The following is a 24578-nucleotide window of genomic DNA, read 5'->3' on the forward strand; positions in this document are numbered from 1 at the left end:
AGGTTAACCAATAATACAAATGTACGTTTCTTTCAAGCAGCAGGCAGCCTGGAAAGAAAGCGTGTGGCGTGTTTAGTTCTCTGGTCTTTTCAGAATAACCTGTACATGGCTGTCATCTTAATAAATAAAAAGCTACATTAAATAAAGTTCGGGCACATTGTGTCTCAAGATCCCACCCACTTCCTCGTGAAAGTGCTCCTGCCCCCTCCACCTCAGGCAGGGGGAGGGCTCACTGAACCCTGTGCCAGTGCTGCGCACACGCGCGAGGCTGGTGCGAGGGTCAGGAGAGCTCGCCTCTTCTCCCGAGTCGCGCAGGACCAGGGGCGGCCGCTCGCAGCAGCGATGGCCAGCATGCTCTCAGAACTGGTGAGTAGCGGTAGCCTCAAGCCTTCCAGTGGGACGGCGCCTCATACTTGGTAGCCATAAAAAGTGATATTGAAACGGGGGTCTGTTTGGCCCTATATTCATATCCTGAACTCTACGGGCAAAACAGTGATCGATTTTTGAACTATGACTGCAACAACCATGACCTTAATCCCTGTCAGCGACACAGCACGTTTTACTTATTCTTGCTTTACGTTTAGTGTGTGCTTTCTAAGATGATGTGCTAAAGCAGTGTTTTCATGTAGCTTATCACTCTTGTATAGTGTGCACCTTGAACTGGCCTCTCTGTGTCTGAGTGAGTTCAGACTTTGGGTGTGTGTTAGGACCATGAACCCTCTATAATTCAGGCTGAAGGAAGAGAGAGTTTCTCAAAGTGCCCATCAGTGGTTCATGTAGGTGCTCAGAATATATGCTCATACAGTCCTTGGCCTCTCAGCAGATGGCACAGAGCAAGTGGCATGTGTGCCAATTGTGGATCTATGCTAAAGCATGTCGAACAGCAGTCGAAATGCACAGACCGAAAATAAATGAGAATGCAGTGCTTACATGTGATTTTGTGAGTTGTGTCAGGGTGGTGATGTGAAGGCGATGCAAGGCAGTACATGCAGGATAGAACGAAAAATTAGAAAGAGATAAGATGTGAGATTTGTAGAGAGATAATTTCAGAAAGATATGCAGAAAAAAGGTGAAAAAGTCTAACGGAGGGAAACACAGGAGTGAATGGAACCCCTCCCATAGGCTTAATGAATGTTTAATCAAAGGTAACATATTTTCAGAATTGAAACATTTTCACATTAATTATTCACAACAAAATCATTGTCGTTACTCATTTATCTGATACTACCAACAAGTGTTAGCAAAGCCAATAGGTTTGGGTTGTAGCACGTTCATGTATGTTACCATGTGCTATGACAGGATGCAATAACTGAAAGCTCCCAAGGAGGAACTAAAATGTTGGTCGGGTGGAACTCTATGTGAAGCACAGACTTTTAGTTAATATCTGTTAAGCCACACCCTTAATTATACAGGCCACACCTCTTGGGAAGGATTCCCAGTTACACTTCTGAGGCTAGACCCCTTTCCCCGCCACCTTTTTCATCCCACTAAAAGCCATGGGCAGCAGCCAGTTTTGTGTTCCTTGCTGTGTGCAGTTCTTCTGTAACGAAAGGTAACAGCAGAGGCTGGCTCCATGCAGGAGGGGGCGCTAGGTAGCATTTAGGTCATGGGGCGCAGAAAATATTTGTTAGCCATCAAGTATCCTCATGTGCCTCAGGGGTATGTTAACATTACTTAGGAAGATGTACATGACTCCCGATGTAAAACTCTTCGAATTATCAATTGACTTTACTTTGAAACTTCAGAAGCTGGTCATCAGGAGTCATTACACTGCATGGGAGTATTAACCCTATGTATTCAAAGGCAAGTTAATTTACATAATTTTAACTTTATCAATGTACTTACGCGTTTGCATATATACGTATATATACACACACACACACATACACACACACACATATATATATATATATATATATATATATATATATATATATATATATATATATATATATATATATGTATATATATATATATATATATACATATATATATATATATATATATATATATATATATATATATATATATATATATATATATATATATATATATCAGTCACACAGTGCAGGAACCCTTTTGGAGAGAGACCACACACGAAATGGATTCAATGCCTTTTTATTTTCGTTAGCTTGCCAGCAGGTTTCCAGCATCAGTGTCAGCCAAACAGAATTTGCCAGACGCGTTTCGAGAGCGAAGCTCTCTTCCTCAATGGCATGGTTGCAGTCACACGAGAATGCTGTGAATAGCGCACAATTTTTAAACAGTCCCCGCCCACTGGGCGTGTTTCATCACAGCAGCGTTTTATGGGATCTGTAGTGCCGGTATTTACCCAGTGGATGCATTCTCTGTTCAATAAAGCCCTGATAAAATCCAAGTGGAAAGGAGGACACACAAATGCGAGATTCCTGCTCCGCTTTGTAGCTGACGATAAGGTGACACGGAGGCCCCCCTGCAGGGCCCCTGGTCGGTTCGTGTCCATGTTGATCCTGGGTAGGTATCAGCGTTGGTTCTGCAAACGCAGCAGGTCTTTTCTCCACGACCGGGACGGCCGTCATAACATCAGTCACACAGTGCAGGAACCCTTTTGGAGAGAGACCACACACGAAATGGATTCAATGCCTTTTTATTTTCGTTAGCTTGCCAGCAGGTTTCCAGCATCAGTGTCAGCCAAACAGAATTTGCCAGACGCGTTTCGAGAGCGACTCTGTTCCTGCACTGTGTGACTGATGTTATGACGGCCGTCCCGGTCGTGGAGAAAAGACCTGCTGCGTTTGCAGAACCAACGCTGATACCTACCCAGGATCAACATGGACACGAACCGACCAGGGGCCCTGCAGGGGGGCCTCCGTGTCACCTTATCGTCAGCTACAAAGCGGAGCAGGAATCTCGCATTTGTGTGTCCTCCTTTCCACTTGGATTTTATCAGGGTTTTATTGAACAGAGAATGCATCCACTGGGTAAATACCGGCACTACAGATCCCATAAAACGCTGCTGTGATGAAACACGCCCAGTGGGCGGGGACTGTTTAAAAATTGTGCGCGATTCACAGCATTCTCGTGTGACTGCAACCATGCCATTGAGGAAGAGAGCTTCGCTCTCGAAACGCGTCTGGCAAATTCTGTTTGGCTGACACTGATGCTGGAAACCTGCTGGCAAGCTAACGAAAATAAAAAGGCATTGAATCCATTTCGTGTGTGGTCTCTCTCCAAAAGGGTTCCTGCACTGTGTGACTGATGTTATGACGGCCGTCCCGGTCGTGGAGAAAAGACCTGCTGCGTTTGCAGAACCAACGCTGATACCTACCCAGGATCAACATGGACACGAACCGACCAGGGGCCCTGCAGGGGGGCCTCCGTGTCACCTTATCGTCAGCTACAAAGCGGAGCAGGAATCTCGCATTTGTGTGTCCTCCTTTCCACTTGGATTTTATCAGGGTTTTATTGAACAGAGAATGCATCCACTGGGTAAATACCGGCACTACAGATCCCATAAAACGCTGCTGTGATGAAACACGCCCAGTGGGCGGGGACTGTTTAAAAATTGTGCGCTATTCACAGCATTCTCGTGTGACTGCAACCATGCCATTGAGGAAGAGAGCTTCGCTCTCGAAACGCGTCTGGCAAATTCTGTTTGGCTGACACTGATGCTGGAAACCTGCTGGCAAGCTAACGAAAATAAAAAGGCATTGAATCCATTTCGTGTGTGGTCTCTCTCCAAAAGGGTTCCTGCACTGTGTGACTGATATATATATATATATATATATATATATATATATATATATATATATATATATATATATATATATATATATATATATATATATATATATATATATATCAAACACAAAAGTCTGCCTGCTGTAGAAAACGCCACTCAAACAGGTACATTTTCGCCACACTTTCTTTATTGCAGGCAGAGACACGGGACCAAGGACCAGCCCAACTAAATACACAATTCCTTCCCAACGCGTTTCATGTTAAAACACCCTTCCTCAAGGGCTCTGGAGTCAAAGTCAATAGTGAGGCACTTTTGGTGCCAACCTAAATATTCAACTTACTCCGCCTCAGTGGACGTGGCCAAACCAAAGGCCTGCTAGTAGTTGTGGTGCATGTCGTACTACTTGTGCATTAGATATTGAGATGTGAAGTTGTGAAGAGTGCTATGTCATTTATTTTGTTTGCATTTGGTTAGGGTGGAAGTTTTATGAGCTAGGGGTGGTGGCGTAGGATGTGGGTCATGTTGTAAGGTTCTTAATTGTCAAATTGTGAGAGGCTGTTAAAAGAGAGTTGCTGTATATGTGTAAGATGTGGGGTAAGTGACAAAGCATGGCAGTAGAGTTGGTTTAGTGTGTGTATTTGTGTAATCAGGAGGGTGGGTGTAAGTTTCTAGTTTATGAGGTAATGTTTGTGAGAGTTTGTTGTGATGGTGTGAGTTATGTTTTGATTTTGAGGAGTAGTGAGAGGAAATGATGTACTTTCTGAGAAGTATTTATATGTAAAGTACTGTTGATGAGTGGAAGCTGAAAGGTAATAGGGGTTGTTATTTGCTTTGGAAAAGAGTGTATGTGGTGTGTGAAAGGGGATGCGCAAGAGTCAAGAGTGTGTGTGTTAGATTTGATCAAGGAAAAGGTAATATGTGTCGTACAGTAGAATGTAAGCGTTATGTGGTTGTGTTTTTTTGGTAAAAAGAGGAGGAGTGTGTTGGTGGATGAAATGGTGGAACACTGAGTATAGGTTTGGTATTGAAAAGAGTAAGTACAGGATCAAACTGGTGCTTTGTCTGAGCTGGGAGTGTATGTCTTGGTGGGATATAGGTACATATATTGTGGATTTGGGTTGTGTTGAGAATGGGGGGCTGTATGGCGCCTTCCTTATTATTATGACCAGGACCCGGGAAATTGGGTCCCCGGAGCCAAAATCGGCCTGCGAGGTGGGATGCTTGACACACCTTTTAAATCACAGCCAGGCCCGGGTGATGGTGTCACCATAGCCAAAAGCGGCCAAGAGGTGGGCCGCATGGACCCCTCCCAATTATTTTAAAGGCCAGGCCCCCATGGATGGGATCCCTGGGGTCAAATCGACCTTCAGAGGTGTGCCACATGCAACCCTCATCTATCTATATATAATGCATTCCCCATGGGACACAGGCCATCCAGCGGGGCTAGTAGAACACAAGCATGTGAAACCGCACTTATGTTTTTTTAGGTCTTGCCTACGCAGCGCGAATGCGCTGCATAGGGAGGAGACCTCTTGTAATCAGTTCGGGTTTTCGGATAAAAACATGCACGCGGTGCATTTCCTTCAAGGGCAACGCATGCACGTTTGGCATTTACCTTGTGTTCTCTCCCGCAAGGTACACACTGCGTGTCGCTGCTCTCGGCTGCGCTCTCTTCACCCCTCCCACTTGTTTACGCAGCGTCAGCGGGCTACGCCAAAAGTGCCAAGAGTAATTGGGCAGGTACTGAGTTTTCAGTTTGAAAGTAAGAGTACCTGCACTTCTCAGCACTGTTGCAGTAGATTTCATGCGAGGGTCCCAGCACTTCTCAAAACGCAAACAGGCACTTTAAGTTCCAGGTGATGGTGACAGTGGGAACAAGAGTAGAAGAGGGAGTGAAGAAATCAATGTGTGCGAGTAATGCTGTGCAGAGTTGTTCAAGTGGACTGACTTCCGGGAGCACAAGAAGAGCTGTACGAAGAGCCCCCTGGTGCTAATCATGAACCACGAGGAGGCTGCAGCACCTTTGCCCGCTGCTGAAGAGTTTGTGTAGCCATCTCCCTCTAGCACTCGCAGTGACCACAATGAGAGCGAGGCCGCGGAGGAAAGCATTCAGACTGATATCAATGACAGCTGCAAGCCGAAGGAGGAGGAAAAGGAGGACGAACCCATGGATGTAGAAACCTCTCCAGAGTCAAGTGGTTAGGGTGCGGAAACTTCACAAACATCTACTCCTCTACCTCAGATTCCAAAGCCATCTTCCATGACAACTTACAAACTGCCAAACACAAATGTTACATTGGAGACTCTGCACAGTACTAAAGTGGCAATGGTCCACCCGATTAGCCTACAGCCGAGCAGGCTTCAAATTTAATTTAAAAATGGCAGGACTCTTTCGAGTCACATTTGGATTATCAAATGTTTATTTAAGCCACTTTTGTGCATATACACACATATTAACTAATGACTGTTATGCAGCTTGTTAGTCAGACGTGCTTCTCATTTTTTTAAATTTGCTGCTCTTGTAAAAATATTTTTCTCACTCGACTACAGTCCATTTACAGAGTAAACGTTTGCTACTTTTGCCTCATTTCAGTATTATATGTTTTTAAAAAATCAATAAAAATGTTGAGCAAAGAGGGGCAGACTTTTAGGCCAGTCCACTCTTCTCATAGCTGAGCCAGTTTTAGTGCCAATTTTCCAGCGGCTTTACATATTCCAGCTTGAATTTGCTTTACGATTACTTTATTGGCAGTCGGTGGTGCACCCACTGTATCATTTCAATTCACTCGCTTTAGGGTGCAGAATCCAGCATCGTCACTGTTCACAGCAGACTGGTCCCAGCATGACCTTCAATCCTAGCTCTTCCCCGGATCCTCGGACCATGCCGAGGCCCTGTCCATGTGCAGGCCACCAAACCCTGTTACAGTCCCGTTCACAGAGAAGGCACCTGAGGTGGCTGCGTCCTTCTATTTGAATTCCAAGTTGTATACATTTAAGGCTGCAATTATCCTCCTTTTCTATGAATTATTAGGTTGTAACTCTTTGTGGCAGTGCAATGCAATTACTAGTGATTTAGGGTGCACCTCTCTGGTGATGCCCAGTTAGGCAACAGTAAGCTTAGGTTTGCTCTTGTTTTGTGATGGGAGAGAATGGCCTAGCAGTCCAGTGCTAAATTACTCCTGCTGGAGTTGGGTCACACTGACCTGTGGAACCTGAGAGATGTAATTCTCTAACAGATGAAACGGTATAAATGGAGGGTTGCACTTCTCACTTCCTGTGAAAAATGAATTTCTCCATAATGATACCATGGGATTTTAACGAAGTTGGCTTGCAGGTTCTGGAGCTCTGCAAAGCTGCATCTTTGAACTTTACCATAATTTGCTAATCTCAAAGGCCATGTCATTGGGGGTTTAATACAAGGTGGTCTGTCTGTCGGTGGGAGACTGGCCAAGTGGCCCACTTTAACAATGTGACAGATGCTTAAATGATTAATTCTGATATCTTGAATGTATCGAGGCCATTCAACCAGCTGGTGTGTGCAGACACGAACTTTAGAGGGATGCTACCCGACAAGCAAGAAATAGGCTTAATTGTGTTTTTTTAAGTGAACAGTATAGGCCATTGATGTCACTGTTGTAATTCACCATTACAATATCTACTAATTTACCATAATGGGAGCTATTGAATAACGCAAGAAAAGCTTCCATAACAAAGAAAACCAGCATTGGCATAGCCAAAAGGTCTCACCATTGGGACCTTATAAGTGTTTAACCATGCAATAGTTGATGTTGTTGCACCAAGGATGTTGTGCAGGATACCTAAACACTTATAAGATCCCAAAGGTGAGAACTATTGGCTATGACAATGCTTGTTTTATTTTCCCATGGATCCTCTACGACTTTGTGGGAAAATGAAAAAAAAACAACAGTTTTGGTCTCTGTGGCACGCTATTGAAATGCATTGGATTTAATGGCAGGTTTTGGGAGTCACAAAAAGGAGAACGTATAAATGGTGATGACAGATTTTATTAATTATTCTAAGGTGATTTTACCCTGTGAAAAGCCTTCTGCTAGGGTTTCAAGAATCATGGTTGAGAGAAAACAGTTTTCCCAATAGAGGTTATGGAAGGTGCTCCAGAAGCTAAAATGAGAGCATATTTTCTGTAAATGTCCACTATCAGCCATATCAAAATAAAGTCTGACAGCTGCTTCCCTTGTGTGCTACTGCAGCCTCTCAGAGTGTTTTAAAGAACAAATAGAGCGCTAACAGTGTTACTTATGACAAAAGTATGGCCATGTGAAGCCATGTTGATTGAATCAAACTGGTAAAACGTAACACATTTAATTTTGAAAGGAACAAAATGAAGGGGTTCAGTTTGTCATAGAAGTTATAGTTAGTGCTGTAAAAAGAAAAATTGGAACAACAAGGAGAGACCTAGGAACTAATGAGAAAAAGTGGAGTACTTCCTTTTCCCCTAGAATTTTTCAGAAAGAGAACAATGTGAACGGACCCACTCAGGAATCCACAAACAGGGATGACTCAATGTCATACACTAGTATGTAGAAAAAAAACAATGGATTTTTAAGAAGAACCCTCACCCACCAACCTTGTTGGTGGTAAGCATGAGCGGATTTTGCGGATTGGCAATCCGCGAATTTTGCGGATTTGCGGATTCGCAATCCGCAAAATCCGCGAATTCCCGCGAATTTGCGGATTTTTTTTTTTTTGTGTTCGCCCGTGTTTCTGCCAGTTCGCGAGGGTTTTTACAATTTCGCAATTTGCGAACTTACCTGTCGGGTCGCAAGTTTTGCGAACTTGTTGTTTCTACGTGTCCAGCCTGTTTGGGACACTCTTCTTCATCACTGCCACTCTCTGTCACCACTGCCACTCTCTGACTACTCATGCCACCCTCTGGCCCACCCATGCCACCCTCTGTTTCATCACTACACCCTCTGGTTGTCCAGTGTACATTATTTTCGGCAAAGCAAAGCACACCTTCCCTGCCTCAAGTGACCTGAATTAATTTGGGGCTGATTAATGTGTCACAGAATATTTTTTTAGCTGGCACCTGCTTCCTTAGTGCGCCCTGATTAGTGATCTTTTGCACTTGCTAAGTGCTTTCATTGTTGCAAAATTAGTTACAACACCTGCCCTGCCCCAACTGACAATAATGAATTAGGGGCTGATTAATGGATTTTAACTTCCAGCCTGGCTCCTGCTTGTCTCCCTTAGCTGTAATTCAGGACCTTTGTGGCATATGTGTAACTATTCTGAGGTTCAGAGCAGGGTCACATAATAGTTTCAACTGGCAACTGAACTCTGGAGGGGCCCCTCAGGAAGCACTACAGGAAATGGCTACTAATGATGTGCCTGAACTTTTGAACCTGGTAAGTAGTTACTTTCAGTTTTGCCAAGATCGTATTTCTGCAATTTTGCACTTATTCGCGGGGCGCGAACTCACGCTAACAGTGCGAGCAGTGCGAGCAAAATCCGCTGCTCGCGGATTTGCGGATTTTGCGGGAAATTCGCAAATCTCGCGGATTGCGGATTTCCCGAAAATCCGCAAAATCCGCGAGCGGAACGGATTTTCCGCCCACGCCTAGTTGGTGGCATGCCTCATCATTGGGTTCCCAGCTGGGCCGCCAAATGCAACCAGGCTGTGCTGCAATGCCTGAGTTACAGCTGAGCGGGTTGGTTTTTGTTGGGTGAGGGGATCGTTCAAAAGTGTGATTTATTAATGCCTCTGGGAACCTCCAATGATCACTTTTATTCCCGGGGTCTTAGGGCAAGGTTAAAAACAAATTGGGGCACATTTTGTGAGCTCTCAAATTTCTTCCTCTTCAATTTCATTAAAACAATCTGACATGCAGACTAAAACATGCACTGAAATATTCACTTCCAACACATGCACACATGCAGACTGAAACATGCACTTTCAACACCAGCAGCAGATTGCCATTTAACTCCCGGTGATCAGCAGTTTTGCTACAGTGTTCTACTGAGCAACTAGAGTGCTAAGATTCGGAATTTGTGCCATTGGTGTGGCAGGTATGAATGCCATCTTGTTGGAATCAAAGTAGAAAACTGAAAGCATTTTCTACTGAGGATACGGCAGTAAATAACAAAATTAGGGAGCTTCATAACAAATACGTCTCCTAAGATGAGCACGGGAGAACAAAAAGCCCAAATATAGCACAAGTATCACTCAAATATAGTTCAAGTGTAGTCCAATGACAGAAGAATACAAAACACTTAATTATTTAGTTTTTTTGAAAGTTTTATACAGTGCGGACTTGACCCAAAGGTATAGGAGTGCTTTACGTGAGCAGCAGTTGTATCACACAACAACACATTCATTTTGGTTTTAGGCATGGGGAGATTAAGTGATTTGACCTGAATCATGGGATGTCGAGCTGATGTTGAAACTCAAACCTAGTTCTCCAGTTGCAAAATCTGTAGCTCTGGCCTCAACACCACATCCTCTCCCTTAAGTGCAACATATAATCAGGTGATCAGCTTGATAAAAAAGATAAAGATAGCAAATTATTTTAAGTGTTTGGTTACTATTTGAGAACTCAGAAAATATGTCCTCATTTTAGAGGTTTAAAGCACTAAACATATTTTCTATGGGAATAAGACACTGCAGAGGCAACAAGAGGACCATGCTGTGCAGGTGGGAGGGTCAGTGGTAGGACAACGGACCATGGATGGCAGGGGAGATGGGGGCAGGGGCAACAAACCAACCATGCAGTACAGGCAAGAGAGGTTATCGCAATATAAAAGACCATTGAAGGCAGAAGGAAGAGACAGTCATAGTATAACCATACATGCCAACACACCCAATTCAGGCAGGAGACTCCCAATGTTTTTAAGTCCAGCTCTTTATTTTATTTGTCTCCTGCTTAAAATCTCTTCCTTTTCAATGTAAGTCAATTGTGATAATCCATTACCCAGGTTTTTTTTCAAAAACTTCCTCTTACCAAGTTTAGAATGTTGGCAAGTTTGGTACATTGGATCACGCAGGGCAGGAGGAATGAGGAAGGGACAAAAACTTGGATGAGAGAGGGCAGGAGGGAGATGAACAGGGGCACCAAATTGACTTTACAAGGCAGGCGTCAGGGGTTGCAGCAGCACAATACATCACACAGGGCAAGCGGGACGGCAGTACATTAAACAGACTATGGAAAGCAATAGGGAGTGAACAGGGCCAAGCACATGAACAACAGAGAGCAGAGGGGAAAGAGGCAAGGGCAGCAAGCTGACCATAGTGGACAGACACAGACAGAAAGGATAGTTGCAGCATAACAGGCCCATATGTTCTAGACCTGTCCTAGATTCACAATCTGATGGTTCATTTTTGCAGCGTCATAGTGTAAAGGGGAGAAATGTCAATAGATGACCAATCAACAAGTTAATAATCCTCGTGGACATATTGTAACCAGATGAGTACGTTGGTTAGTTGATATATTGCAAAGCCAAAAGTAACTGAACAGAAAAATACCTCAAGACAAGGGTTTAGAAATGCATCGAAATTAGCATGAAGCCAAATCTGCATATCCAGTTTAGACGAAGCAACATGGGTAATACTATCAGTTCAAGATGCAGAATGCAGAAGATCAGAAAGCAATCAATCAATCAATCAATCAAGTGTTTATTAAGCGCAGCTACTCACCCATAATGGTCTCAAGGCACTGGGGGTTGGGGGTTGCAGGCTCCAGTCCATCAAGGAGTGGGTCAGTTGAAGAGCCAGGTTTTGAAGTTTGTTATGAAGATGGGAAACAACTCTGTCTGTCTGAGGTTCAGGGGAAGGGCGTTCCAGGCCCTGGCTGCGAGGAAGGAGAAGGAGCGGCCTCCCGATCAGGTTTTTCTGGTGTGCGGGACCATGGTGTAGGAAATCTGGGCTGATCTTAGGGTCCTTTGGGGTGCGTGGAAATTGAGTCGGCTGTTCAGGTATGCTCGTTCGGTGTCGTGGAGGACCTTGTGTGTGTGGGTGAGCATCTTGAAGGTGCCAGTGCAGTGTGTGCAGGTGCTGGGAGATGTGGCATTGGTTTGGCAGGTTGAGGACCAGTCTTGCGGTGGCGTTCTGGATATTCTGTAGCATGTGGGTGAGGTTTTTGTTCATTCTGACATAGAGTGCGTTGGTGTAATCCAGTCTGCTGGTGTCCAGGGCGTGAGTGACGGTCTTTCTGTGTTCAAGGGGGATCCATTGGAAGGTCTTATGTAGGAGGCGGAGGGTGTGGAAGCAGGAGGACGAGACTGAGTTAATCTGGCGGTCCATTTTGAGCCCGGAGTCCAGGATGATTCCTAGGTTGCGTGCCGTGGTCCAAGGGGGTGGGTGGCTTTCCTAGGGCGGGGACCACCAAGTGTTGTTCCATGCATAGGGGTTAGGGCCCATGATGAGTACTTCCCTCTTGTTGGTGTTTAGTTGGAGGCAGCTGTTCTTCATCCATTTCTTGATGGCTTCCATGCCTTCTCGAAAGTTGTGCCTGGCAGTGTTGGGTTCGTTTGCTAGGGAGACGATGAGTTGGGTGTCCTCTGCATATGACACAATGTTGGGCGAGCGGCACCATGTAGACGTTGAAGAGCCTCGGGCTGAGGGAAGACCCTTGAGGGACTCCGTAGGTGGTTGGTGTGGGGTCTGAGAGGAAAGTGGTGAGCCTGACATGCTGCATTCTGCCGGAGAGGAGGGAACTGATCCACTCGAGGGCCTTGTCCTGGATCCCTGCGGGTTAGGGTGCGGTGGGAGACCATATCAAACACCGCTGAGAGGTCAAGGAGGATGAGGGCCATGGTTTCTCCTCTGTCCAGTAGAGTGCAAATGTTATCTGTTTCCGTGAGGAGGGCGGTTTCCGTGCTGTGGTTTTTCCTGAAGCAGGTTTTCGAGGAGTCGAGGATGTTGTGCTCTTTGGCGAATGCTGCGAGTTGGCTGTTGAGTGGAGTCACGGATAAGATCGTCAACAGACATCTGACCCGCTACCTTGAAGACAACAACATCCTGGACCCCTCCCAGTCCTGCTTCCGCAGCAACCACAGCATCCTAATGTCATCGCCACCACCAATGACATTAGGATGCTCATGGACAAAGGAGAAACCGCCACCCTCATCCTTCTTGACCTATCAGCAGCCTTCGACACGGTCTGCCACCGCACCCTAACAGCACGCCTCCACGACGCCGGAATCCAAGAGAAGGCCCTGGCCTGGACCACATCCTTCCTCTCCGGCAGAACCCAGAGCGTCCGCCTCCCACCCTTCTGCTCCAAGACCACCGAAATCATTTGCGGCATTCCACAGGGATACTCCCTTAGCCCAACGCTGTTCAATATCGACATGGCACCACTCGCCCATGTCGTACGACAAGACCGCCTCAACATCATCTCCTACGCTGACGACACCCAGCTGATCATATCCCTCACCAAAGACCACCACACCGCCAAAGCCAACCTCCACAGAGGAATGAAGGCCGTCGCCAAATGGATGAAGGACAGCAGGCTGAAGCTGAATTCAGACAAGGTCCTCATTCTCAGCCCCACCCCATCAGCCTGGGACGACTCCTGGTGGCCTACATCGCTAGGAACAGCCCCAGAACCCACCAACCACGCGCGCAACCTGGGGTTCATCCTTGACTCCACGTTCTCCATGAGCATGCAAGTCAACGCCGTCTCCGCGTCCTGCTCCAACACCCTCTGCATGCTCCGCAGGATCTTCAAATGGCACGAGAAAAAATGTCACCCAGGCCCTCGTTACCAGCAGAATGGACTACGGGAACAACAACTAAGCTCCTGAGATGGCTGCAACGCATCCAGAACGCCTTGGCACGACTGATCCTTGACATCCCCCGACGCAGACACATCACACCCCACCTGAGAGGCCAGCATTTGCTCCCCGTCGACAAGAGGATCAGCTTTACACTCCTCATCCACGCACACAAAGCCCTACACAACGCCAGACCAGCATACCTCAACGACCGACTCAGCCTCTACACCCCCACCCGCAGCGTCCGCTCCGACAACCTTGCCCTCACCACAGATCCGCGCATCTGGAAATCCACCGCCGGCGGCAGATCCTTCTCCTACCTCGCCGCCAAGACTTGGAACACTCTCCCTACCGACCTACGACAGACCGAGGACCTACTGGCCTTCAGGAGACTTCTCAAGACCTGGCTTTTCGATCAGTAGCAACCTCCCTCCCCCAGCGCCTTGAGACCCTCATGGGAATGTAGCGCGGTCTTCAAATGTAATGATTGATTGATTGTTGATGGCTTACTCTATAACTTTTGCTGGGAACGGGAGCAGGGAGATCAGTCTTTGAGGTCAGTGGGGTCCGCCAAGGGTTTATTCAGGAAGGGTTTGACCTCGGCGTGTTTCCAGTCATTGGGGAATGAAGCGGTCACCAGAGAGCGGTTGATGGGTTGGCGGAGCATGGGTGCGATGGTGTTGGTGGCTCTGTTAAAGATGTGGTGGGGGCAGGGGTTCGTGTGGGCCCCGGAGTGGATTTACTTCATTGTCTTCAGTGTGTCTTCGGTAGTGAGGGCTGTGCATCTGTCAATTGTTGGCTTCGGGGTGTCGGGAGGTTGGTGGGGGTTCCATGTGTTGGTTGTCTTCATCAAGGATGTCGTAGATGCTCTTGATTTTGTGGTGAAAGAAGGTGCTAAGTTTGTTGCAAAGGCCTTGTGAGGGAGTGATGTCAGTCAACTCGCTGGTGGATTGGGCGAACTCCTTGATGATGTTGAAGAGTTCTTTGCTTTTGTGTGTGAGAGTAGAGATTCTGTCTTCAATTGCTTTTTTTCTTGTTTTTCTGATTAGTGGGTGGTGGGCGTTGGTAGTGGCTCTGAAATTGTTGTGAGAATCAGTGGATTTGGTGTTCTGCCAGGCTTTTTCGAGGCAGCGGTAGGTGCGTCTTAATTCTCTAAGTTCAGTGGTGAACCATCTGGCTTTCTTGGCGTGGGTTTTGTTGATTTTTTTTTAGGGGGGCTATGGTGTTGGCACTGTCGGAGAGCCATCTGTGCAGGGTTTGTGCTGCTGTGTTGGGGCCATCGTTTTCCATGATGGTTGGGGTGGAGTTGCTGAGTGAGGAGGTCAGCTGGTCGTCGGTGCTTCTGGTCCAGTTTCTTCGGGGGAGCAGATGCTGGATGGTGGGTGTTCTGAAGGTGAAGTGGACGCAACAGTGGTCAGTCCATGGGAGTTCAGTGGTGTGGCTGAAGGTGATAGAGTTCCCTGTCGTGAGAAGAGGTGGTCAATGGTGTGTCCTGCTGAGTGTGTGGGTTTGGTCACGATTTGGCGAAGGCCAATGTTGTGGAGGTTGTCCAGGAGGGATGTGGTGTTGGGGTCCAGTTGGTTGTCGATGTGGAAGTTGAAGTCTCCTAGCAGGGTGTAGTTGGTGGATGAGATGACATGTGGGGAGATGATGTACATGATGGAGTTGTTGAATGGTCTGCTGGGTCCAGGGGGTCGGTAGATGAGGGTTCCTCCGAGGGTAGTGGTGGGGTTGGTCTATATCTTGAAGTGAAGATGTTCCATCATGTCTGTGGGCTTGTCAAGGAGTGTGCTCTAGTAGAGGATGGATTTGTGGATGATGGCGATTCCTCCTCCCGGGCGGGTATGACTGTCCTTTCTGGAGATCTTGTACCCTTGGGCAATGGCGATGGCGATGTCCGGTCCTGAGGAGGTGTTGGTCCAGGTTTCGGTGAAGAACGCTGTCAAGGAGGTCCCAGATTTTAGTGGTGTGTTTGTGGAGGGATCGGACGTTGAGGAGGATGCATTGCAGAGTGTCTGGTTCAGTTATTTTCCTGTGATCGAGTTGTGGTGGGTCCGTGTACTTGGCCGGGCTGTAGGTTTGTTGGCAGCAGTGACAACTGAGGAGTCCGTGGGTGTCGGCCAGCGAGGCTAGCATGCAGTTGTTGTTGTGGTCTGGGTTGAGTTTTGGAGTGCTGTTGGGCAGTAGCGTTGGTGGTGCGGAGATCCAGGGTTCCTGGCGCTGGTCGCGTTGGGGTCAACGACGGGGGCAGATGGGCTTGCCTTAGGTGTGCCTTTAGCGCGTCAGCGACACATCCACAGCGTGACGGTGCAGCGGTCGGCATTATGTAGGGGAGTGGAGGAACGCTCAGCTGGGAGGTGGGAAATGGGCGAGGGCAGGGTGGAGGGGCCGCGTGGCAGCAGTAGGAGGAGCAGTGAGGTGGGAACAGAGAGGGGATAGGGGATAAGAAGACCAGTAAATTAAAAGAGCAATAACACTATTAAAAGGCAATGAGCACAGTACGAAAAACAACAGTTAAGAATAAAGATATGGACACAATAACGACAGCTGCAATGAGGTATGCAACCGCTGGGTAATTACCGCATCACGGCACACAGGGCAGTCACAGCACACAACAGGACAGACAGCAGCCTAGAACACCCAGGCTGGGGGCTCAGCGGCGACGTCAGAGGCGATGGAGCTGCCGGGGAGAGTGCAGGCCTGTGACTGAGGTTACACATGAGTTCAACGTTCTCTGCATCGATGGTTGTTGAGTGGAAAACAGTAAATCCATCCCCTCTCTAATACTAAAGTGGTATTACTAAGTGGTATTGCTACTTAAGCATTTTCAGGGAGACGGGTAGAAGGTGTTAGCATGTGGAGTCTTCCTAAGAAGTCTCTTCATGATCAATGGGTCATGTAGCATAAAGCTACGGGGACAGAGCTTGCTCCAAGATGCTCTTTCTCCATAGGCAAATCAGAAGTGGGCACTTTCCCTACTCCAAATAACACATTACTCGTAGGTAATATTCCTGGAATGCAGTTTCGAGTCATGCCATCTGCTCTGGGTACAATCCTGAAGGTGTTTTTCCATGGAACAGAACTCCTTGCTAGATATATTTTGTCCTTTGTTCCCAGGCCTTCTCCTGTGTGAGCACAATGACCTTCCTTTATCGGCTCATGCCACACGATTGTAACTTATTTTCTCCTTGCCTGAGTAGTAAAACAAAGACATTTTTCAAACTGACATGAGCTCTTCTTTCACCTGCAACACAAAGAACAACTTCCACAGCACACTTCAAACTGTTGATTCTAAAGCAAGAGTTTCCAGGGAACTGCATTTCAGGTCTTCACAATTCAGTTAACATAAGAAAGGATCATATGAGCTTCACAAATTTGCATGGAAAATGAGGCACTTTCAATTAATGCATATACCTACATGTAAAATGGCGCAATTAATAAACATTTAGTACATGAATAATTGTCAGTTGCACAACATGTTAATGCTTTCTGCTAGTTACATTCACAGGCAGGTTTCTGTTGTTCATCAACGTTGTCTCCCCACGATGGAGTTGCACACGTGCAACTCTGCAACACAATTGTAGCCTGTGCTGTAGACAAACCTTCATTCAGGATAGGGTAACCTCCCTCCGGGGAAATTATCCTCAACGATCCTATCCAGTGTTCCAGATAGTGCACCAATACTCTTTACTCTAAGCTAAAGCAGATACCAGAAGCACAGCACCTGCACCCTAAAATTAAGTCTTTCCCTAACTCTTGTGTTGGCCTGCTGATGCACTGCCTTTCCGTCAGGGCCGCAGATTGCACCTAGTGTGCCCAGGTACTTCGTCGTCAACAAATAAAGGTAAGAACTCAAACTCTGCTGGGGATCGGGACTCAGGTAGTTGCAATGCGGGAGCTGGAGTATCCGGGGCTGGCCTTATCTCAGGGGGGACCGCCTCGAGCAAGATCTCGTCACTCTCTTTGTCGGTCTGTGCCCCTCTCAACCAGGCCTCAGAAAAGGGAACAAAATGAGGAACCAGCTCTCTTTCCTGCTCGGCGATCCTGTCTTTCACCCAGGAATCATACGGGAGCAGCAGAGGCACCCTCTTCACATGAGAGACATGTACCCAGTGCTTCTGGCCATCCACCTTCACAGCTGTCCTAGTGGCCAGAAGCACCTGGTAGGGCCCCTTCACCGCAGCTCCAAGGAGGACTTGCACTGAAACTGCAGATGAGCATGTAATCTCCAAGCTGGATCTGATGTCCGGGACCCTCTGGCAATGGTTGTAGGGTGGCAGATATCTGTTGGTGAACAGAACAGAGATCTTTAGACCAGGCATACAAATAGTCAATCAAGAGAGGATATTCTATGTCTGAAAAACTTCTAGGTCTGGGGATGCCTGAAACATTAGCAGGGCGCCCGAAGACCAATTCATAGGGCGACAATCCAGTCCTGGAATGTGCAGTCAACCTTGCTGACATGAGTGCTAGGGGTAATACGTCTGGCCATTGCAATCCTGTGCCTTCAGGAGTCTTTGCTAGTTTCAGCGTGAGAATGCCATTATATTTCTCAACAAGGCCGGCTGATTGTGGATGGTTTGCTGCATGGAATTTTTGTACAGTTTGCAAGCCTTTACACACCAGTTCAATGACTTTAGCATTGAAGTGGCTCCCGTTGTGACTCCAGATCACACGTGGCAATCCATAGCGCAGGAAGTACTCTTTTAAAAGTGTCTTTGCTGTCGCTATAGCCATGTTCTCTTTAGTAGGGTAGGCCTCTACCCACTTACTAAATGCACAGACCACCACTAGTACATATTTTAGATTGTTGACTCGTTCCATCTCGATGAAATCCATCTGGATGACCTCAAAAGAGAAAGAAGGCAGTGCAAAATTACCAGCAGGTGAAGGGGTGCCTTTTCTGGTGTTGTGCTTCAAACAGACAATACAATGTCTCACCAAGTGTATTGCAACCTTAGAAATATTCTCATTCTGCCATACTGGGTCTAGCAATTTACAAATACCTTTCACACTAATGTGCACCTGGCCATGGGCCATAGTGCCCACAGGGAGAACAAAAGCATTGGGTAACAGCCATCTGTGTTTTCCTGACAAATCAATCCAACATCCATCTTCATCCAAGCATCCTATCCTCTCCTCCCACATGTCTAGTTCATCTACAGGAGCCTCAATCTGTATTTCCTTTACACTTTTCACAGTATTCTCGACCATCCCATCTCGATTATCTGAGACACATATAGCAAGGCCTGCAACAAACATCTTATTCATCTTTGATCTGGCTGTCTCCTTGGCTGTTCTGTCTGCGAACGCATTGCCTCTTCCAACATCATCTGTGACAGACTTATGGGCACTACACTTTATTATTGCCAATTTAGCAGGCAGGGGCAGGGCTGATGACAGTCTAAGTATCAGGGGACCATGTTGTATTCTCTGGCTATGTGATGTCAGGAACCCTCTCTCTGCCCAGAGGCGCCCAAAATTATGGGCCACCCCGAATGCATACTGGCTGTCTGTGTAAATATTTACAGTCTGTCCTTCACTCAATTCACAAGCCCTTAGAAGCGCGACCAACTCCGCTGCCTGGACCGACTGGTATGGAATGCAAAACGTCTCAACTACAGTATGTAAGGTGGTGATTGCGTAGTCTGTATTAGTAGTGCAATCCAGCAGTTTGAAACAAGAGCCATCGACCCTTGGGGGTCAGATAAGGGAACATCAATCAAATCTACCTATCCCTTCGTCTCTTCTTCAGTCCGAAACAGGCAATCATGGACATCATTATCTTTTTCTTCCAAAGGGAGGGGTAGTAACGTGGATGGGTTCAGAGTAGCACATCAAAGTCAACTCATATCCCGTAAGACGTGCACTAGTAAGGTGCTGTGCCTTTGTCTTGTTCAAAAGCGTATCCACAGCTTGAGGTACCAATACTGTGAGGTCAATATCAAGGACGAGCCCTGTTGATTGCCTGAAAGAAACTGCCACAGCCGCAGCAGCTCTCAGACAGCTCAGCAGAGCTTTGGCGACGTTATCAAGCATGGCAGAGAAATAGGTGCAGGGTCTCTGCTTACCACCAAAGCCCTGTGTTAGAACAGAAAGCGCGCAACCATCTGCCTCATGCACGTAGAGCACAAAAGGCTTCTGGTAATCAGGAGTACTAAGCACAGGAGCAGAGCAAAACGCAACCTTTAGCTGTTTGAAAGCTTGCTAGCATGCAGCTGTCCAATTCAGGGGTTCTTGTACTTCTTTGGTGGTCAGGTAAAGAAGGGATTTTATTAGTAGGGAATAGTTAGGGATCCAATAAACGCAAGTACCTTGCATTGAGTCTTGGTCTTGGGATCAAGCATAATATTGATGGTGGCTATGTGCTCTGGGGTTAGTCTGCATCCCTCCTTCGACAGTAGGTGACCTAAGTAGGTGACCCTTGTTGACAATATTGAAATTTTGAAAGTGACACCTTGTGGCCATGGTGTGCCAAATGTAAGAGTAATTAAACTGTGGCTTCCCTGCATCCATCCTCAATATCTGAGGCCACAAGAAGGCGGTCAACATATTGTAACAGCACATTACCAGTAGGAAGTCCCAGAGAATTCAATTAAGTTTTTAAAGCTTGCCTATATATACTTGGGCTTTCCGTGTAGCCTTGAGGAGCTCGACAGAATCTAAAACTTCAACCAGCAAGTGTAATACCGAACGAATATAGGCTCTCTGTGCGTAATGGTATACTAATAAAGGTGTTCTTTAAATCTATTACAGAAAGAATTTTGCAGACGGGGAATCATTGTCAAAATTGTAGTAAAGTCCCAAACCACTGGGTATTGGGGAACTACAATCTTATTAACTTCTCACAGGTCGTAATAAAACTGTTGACATCTATGTGAACATCAGGAGAATCTAAGGGCCTTTTAAGGATAGGTAGAATAGAGCTATTATACACATTCACCACTGTCTCTTCAACCACTCTGTCCTAATCAAATCCTGGATTATTTGTAGGAGAGCTTTTTCACCTGCCTGTGAAATCTTATACGGAGGGGTACGTGACAATTTGGCATTATCCTTGAGCTGAATGGACACCGGTGGAATCTGAAGCCATCCCACATCTGTGTCCCCTGTGGCCCACAATGTACGGGGCAAGGTCTCAAATTCTGTAGGAAGCGGAGCATCCTTGGCAAAACATTGTTTGACATGGGCCACCTACGGGCCAATGGTCATATACACACCATCAAGAGAACAAAAGATCGTTGCATGTAGTCTTTTTAACAAATCCAATCCCAACAGATTTTCCCCACAATTAGATGTTAATAAAAATGAGGAATTAACCATAATGGGACCAATAGTCAATTCAAGAGGTTTGGAAATGGGGCTAACCACCGGCACACCTGAGAAACCAGCCAACGCATTATTGTGGCCAGACAGAACTGCCCCCGGGACCAGTGAATGGGAAACAGAGCTATTCATAGCCCCTGTGTCAACTAGAATTTTCTCTGTGGTACCCTGCAAATCAGAGGTGAGATAGGGTCCACGTTGATTGATCGACACTGGAACTGGTCCTTTGCCCTGTCCCTGGCTGTCCTAACTGTGGGACAACCCAGTCATAAACTTCATGACAATACTGTATGCTCCTGGAGTCATCAAAATAATTCCCACTCTGTCTATTAACCCCTTAAGCGCTGCCATCGGCCAACGGTCATCACGAGCGCTACCTCCCCAGTGCTGCGCACGACCGTTGGCCGACGGGCCAGCGCTCATTATTCGAATGTTCAGCACTGGGTGCTGAACGTTCAAAGCAGCTAAGGTGTTAAACGATACATATTCCGACTGCGTCCCCTCTCTTCCACCTCCTCCTCTCCCACGTCCTCTATATCCTCAACTTCTTGGAGCATCTCCTTTGTGCGACAGCTCCGGGCACTCATTTTGCCAATGTCCCTCCTTTTTGCAACACTCACATTGGTTAAGCCCAAGGGGCGCATTGGAAGCACCACCTCTATTTGATAATAAATGGTTTAGGAGCTAGAAGGGGTAACAAACAGGTTTATATGGGCAGGAGGAAGAACACGTCGCAGTCAAACATTTCTGTCGCTGCCCCGAGAACGTGGCGGGTTAATGCTTCCCGATTTCAAAGCTTATTATTGGGCAACAGTTTTACAATATATAAGAGGGATGCTGGGGGGGGATATAACGGATAAATGGAGAGGGAGGGATATGATTCCGGATGTATACGAGCTTTTGGTTAAGGACTCGGATAGATGGTTGCTCAAATATGATGAGAAAAGTTATTACAAGAAGGTACGCTTTAAGACCCTGGGGGCTGCAATAACTATATGGTCTACTATTAAGAAGAAGTTAAAATTGGGTAGAATGAACTACTACACACCGCTATATGGGAACCCATCGCTCCCAGGAATATTCCATGATTCCATAATGAAAGATTGGGACAGGCAAGGGGTAAGAACTATAGGAGACCTTATAGGGGCGGCAGGGGTAATAATCACATATGAGAACGCGCAACGGTTATATAATTTAAGGCATAGAGATTTTTATAAATATCTACAAATTAGGTCAGTCCTATCAAGAAAGCGGGGTGGGGATGTTGACATTCAAAAGGTAGATTTGATGGAAGACATAAGAAAAGAAACAGGGTGTTCCATATCGCAGTTGTATGGCGAAATATGTAAATACAAGGAGGATGACTCGGAAAAAATGTTTGAGAAATGGGGAACTAAACTGGGACTGACAGGGAATGAGGCTGAGAAATCGTTAAAAATGTCAAATACTGTGCTGAGAACAACAAATTTGCAAACCCAGCAATTTAAAACATTGTTTGAATTGTATCATACCCCCCACAGGGTGGCAGAGTGGGGTGGAATAAACGGTATAACCTGTCCTAGATGTCAATCTACCCAAGCTGATACGATTCATATGTTTGCTTCATGCCCTGCTTTAGATAGCTATAAACAAGAATTGGAACAGTTTTTTAATAATTCATTGGGAATGAATATAGCATTGTCGGATGAAGTAATGATCTTAGGAGTAACTAAGGATGGCTTGGAAGTACCTCATTATAAGTTTTTGTATATAGCCATGGTACTAAGCAGATTATGTATAGCGTCGCTATGGAAAGATCCCAGACCACCGACATCACAACAATGGGTTTCCAGGCTGTTGGCGATTTTTACCTTGGAACAGGCCTTATATGAAAAAAAGGGAAGGGCAAGAAGAGAAGCTGCGAGACGAATATGGGCTCCAATAATAGAATGGAAGCAAAGGCTGGGGGAGTTGTAAGCATACAGTAAGATATATAATATTTTGCTTTACGTTGAGTCAGCAAGAACTAGTATGGATAGAATTTACTAAATGAATGTATGAATTTATGAACTTTTTAAGGAATTAATTTGTTATAATGAATGTTATCTGATTTTCTTATCTTGGTGAAATACATAATGAAAATGAAATTGTAATCTTGATGTTGATGAATAAAAAATTTAAAAAAAAAAAAGAAAGCACCACCTCTATTGGACCGAGGTAACCGCTGGGCCGATCATGAGCCCCTTTTTCTGCCCCTTGAAACTTGCTGCAACAATACCCTTGTCTTTAAATCCTTCACCTTTTTCTCCAGTTTTTCTTCATCCTCATTCTTTCTATGCTCATATTAGTGTGCCATACTCAAAACCACTGAAGTGGAGGACATAGTCCAAGTGCTTTCGGAAGCCTGCAGTGTAGCTTCAATCTTGGGAAGCAAATTATTAACACATCTATTAACGAACAAGTGAAGACCACCTTCCAGCGATAAGTTCTGACCACTGAAAACCAAGAACACCCCCTCAAATCTAGTAAAGAAATCAGACACACTTTCATCCTCCTTCTGGTGGCATGAAGTCAACTGATCCCAATCCACTTTCTTTGGAGGAATAAGGTAGTGCATGTAAGTTATAATCTGACTTGGTAAGGCTAACAGCTCTGCTTTCGGATTTTGTCACCAAGCCTATGCTCTCTATCCCAAGCCTTAATCTCATCCCAGGTACCTTTTAATTGCAGTGCATGGTCTTGCGTATGAACCTGCCTCCATGTATCAGCTGGTACTAACAAGCCGAACAACAATTCTATGTCATCACAGTGGAGAAAGCACCTCTGTCAATTCTTTGTAATATGCAGCAGGATTTTTCTGAGGGTCAGGCAGTTTGCTCTTTAAAGACTGGACCTCACTCCTCTTCCAGTGAGTATAGATCCACTGTTCCTGAAACCGGGTATCAACCCATGGGCAAATTACTGTATTTATCCAAGTCTCGCAATTCTGGTACTTCTGGATGATAAATGGGATGGATTTCCCTCATAGGGTGCTGTGCCCCTATGGTCGGGATCTTTTGGAGCAATCTACCTCTGTACCCCACTAATGTCTTCACATTGGCAAAAACTTCATTTGGAGTCAGGCCCATAGCATAGACCCTGTTTTGTATATCATATATAATTTGTGGTGCAACACCCTGAAAGCACTGCTCCCACAATCCTATTAAGGTAGCTGACATGTGCTTAAGAGCAAGCTGCTGTAAAAATGGTTCATAGTTTTTCATCACACACCACACATCTTCCTCAGTATAAATTGCATTGCGAGCCCACTGGGCTGCCTGATTTGCCACCATTGTCTTTTCCTCATCACCCACTGCAGAACGCACCAACACTCTCTCCATGCAATCTCGCACTGCTGCCTAATTTCCTTCAGGCATCCCTCGCACAGGTTTATCATAATTCAGTAGCGATTGAGGTGTCACACCAGGGAGGAAAAGAGTGGATGCAGAGACAGGAATCCTCATGTAAGGGGACAGCACTGTAGGTTTGGAAAGAGCTGTGGTAGCCAACGTGGAATGAACAGACACAATAGGGGAGCTAGCAGCGCCCTCTGCAGTTACTGGCGTGTTGGAAAGGGAGGCATGAGGGGTCAGGCAGAGGCAGTAGAACTATATGCAGAAGCATCTGGAAGGGTGGCACTAGGAGCCAGAGATGTCGGGACTGCCGGGTATATCCGTTCAGGGGCATAAGGCGGCGGGGGACGAGAGTCAAAGAGTTCTTCAACAAATGCTTCACCTTCTTCCCTCGCAACATAACATTT

General features: G+C 46.2%; 1 protein-coding gene across 2 annotated transcripts in view; it reads left to right on the plus strand.

Moving 5' to 3' along the window:
- Positions 1-278: 278 nt before the first annotated feature.
- LOC147679019 (solute carrier family 2, facilitated glucose transporter member 11-like) overlaps positions 279-24578 on the plus strand; it is a 608312-nt gene continuing 584012 nt past the window's right edge. The window contains exon 1 of one of the 2 annotated variants that reach the window (XM_086942755.1): positions 279-366. In XM_086942755.1, coding sequence (XP_086798881.1) covers positions 343-366 — 24 coding nt within the window. In that variant the 5' untranslated portion in view covers positions 279-342. The remainder of the gene's footprint in view (positions 367-24578) is intronic. The other variant, XM_086942758.1, reaches the window with a different exon arrangement.

This window comes from Lissotriton vulgaris, chromosome 11 (assembly GCF_964263255.1).
Source record: "Lissotriton vulgaris chromosome 11, aLisVul1.2, whole genome shotgun sequence".
NCBI classification, from domain to species: Eukaryota; Metazoa; Chordata; class Amphibia; order Caudata; family Salamandridae; genus Lissotriton; species Lissotriton vulgaris.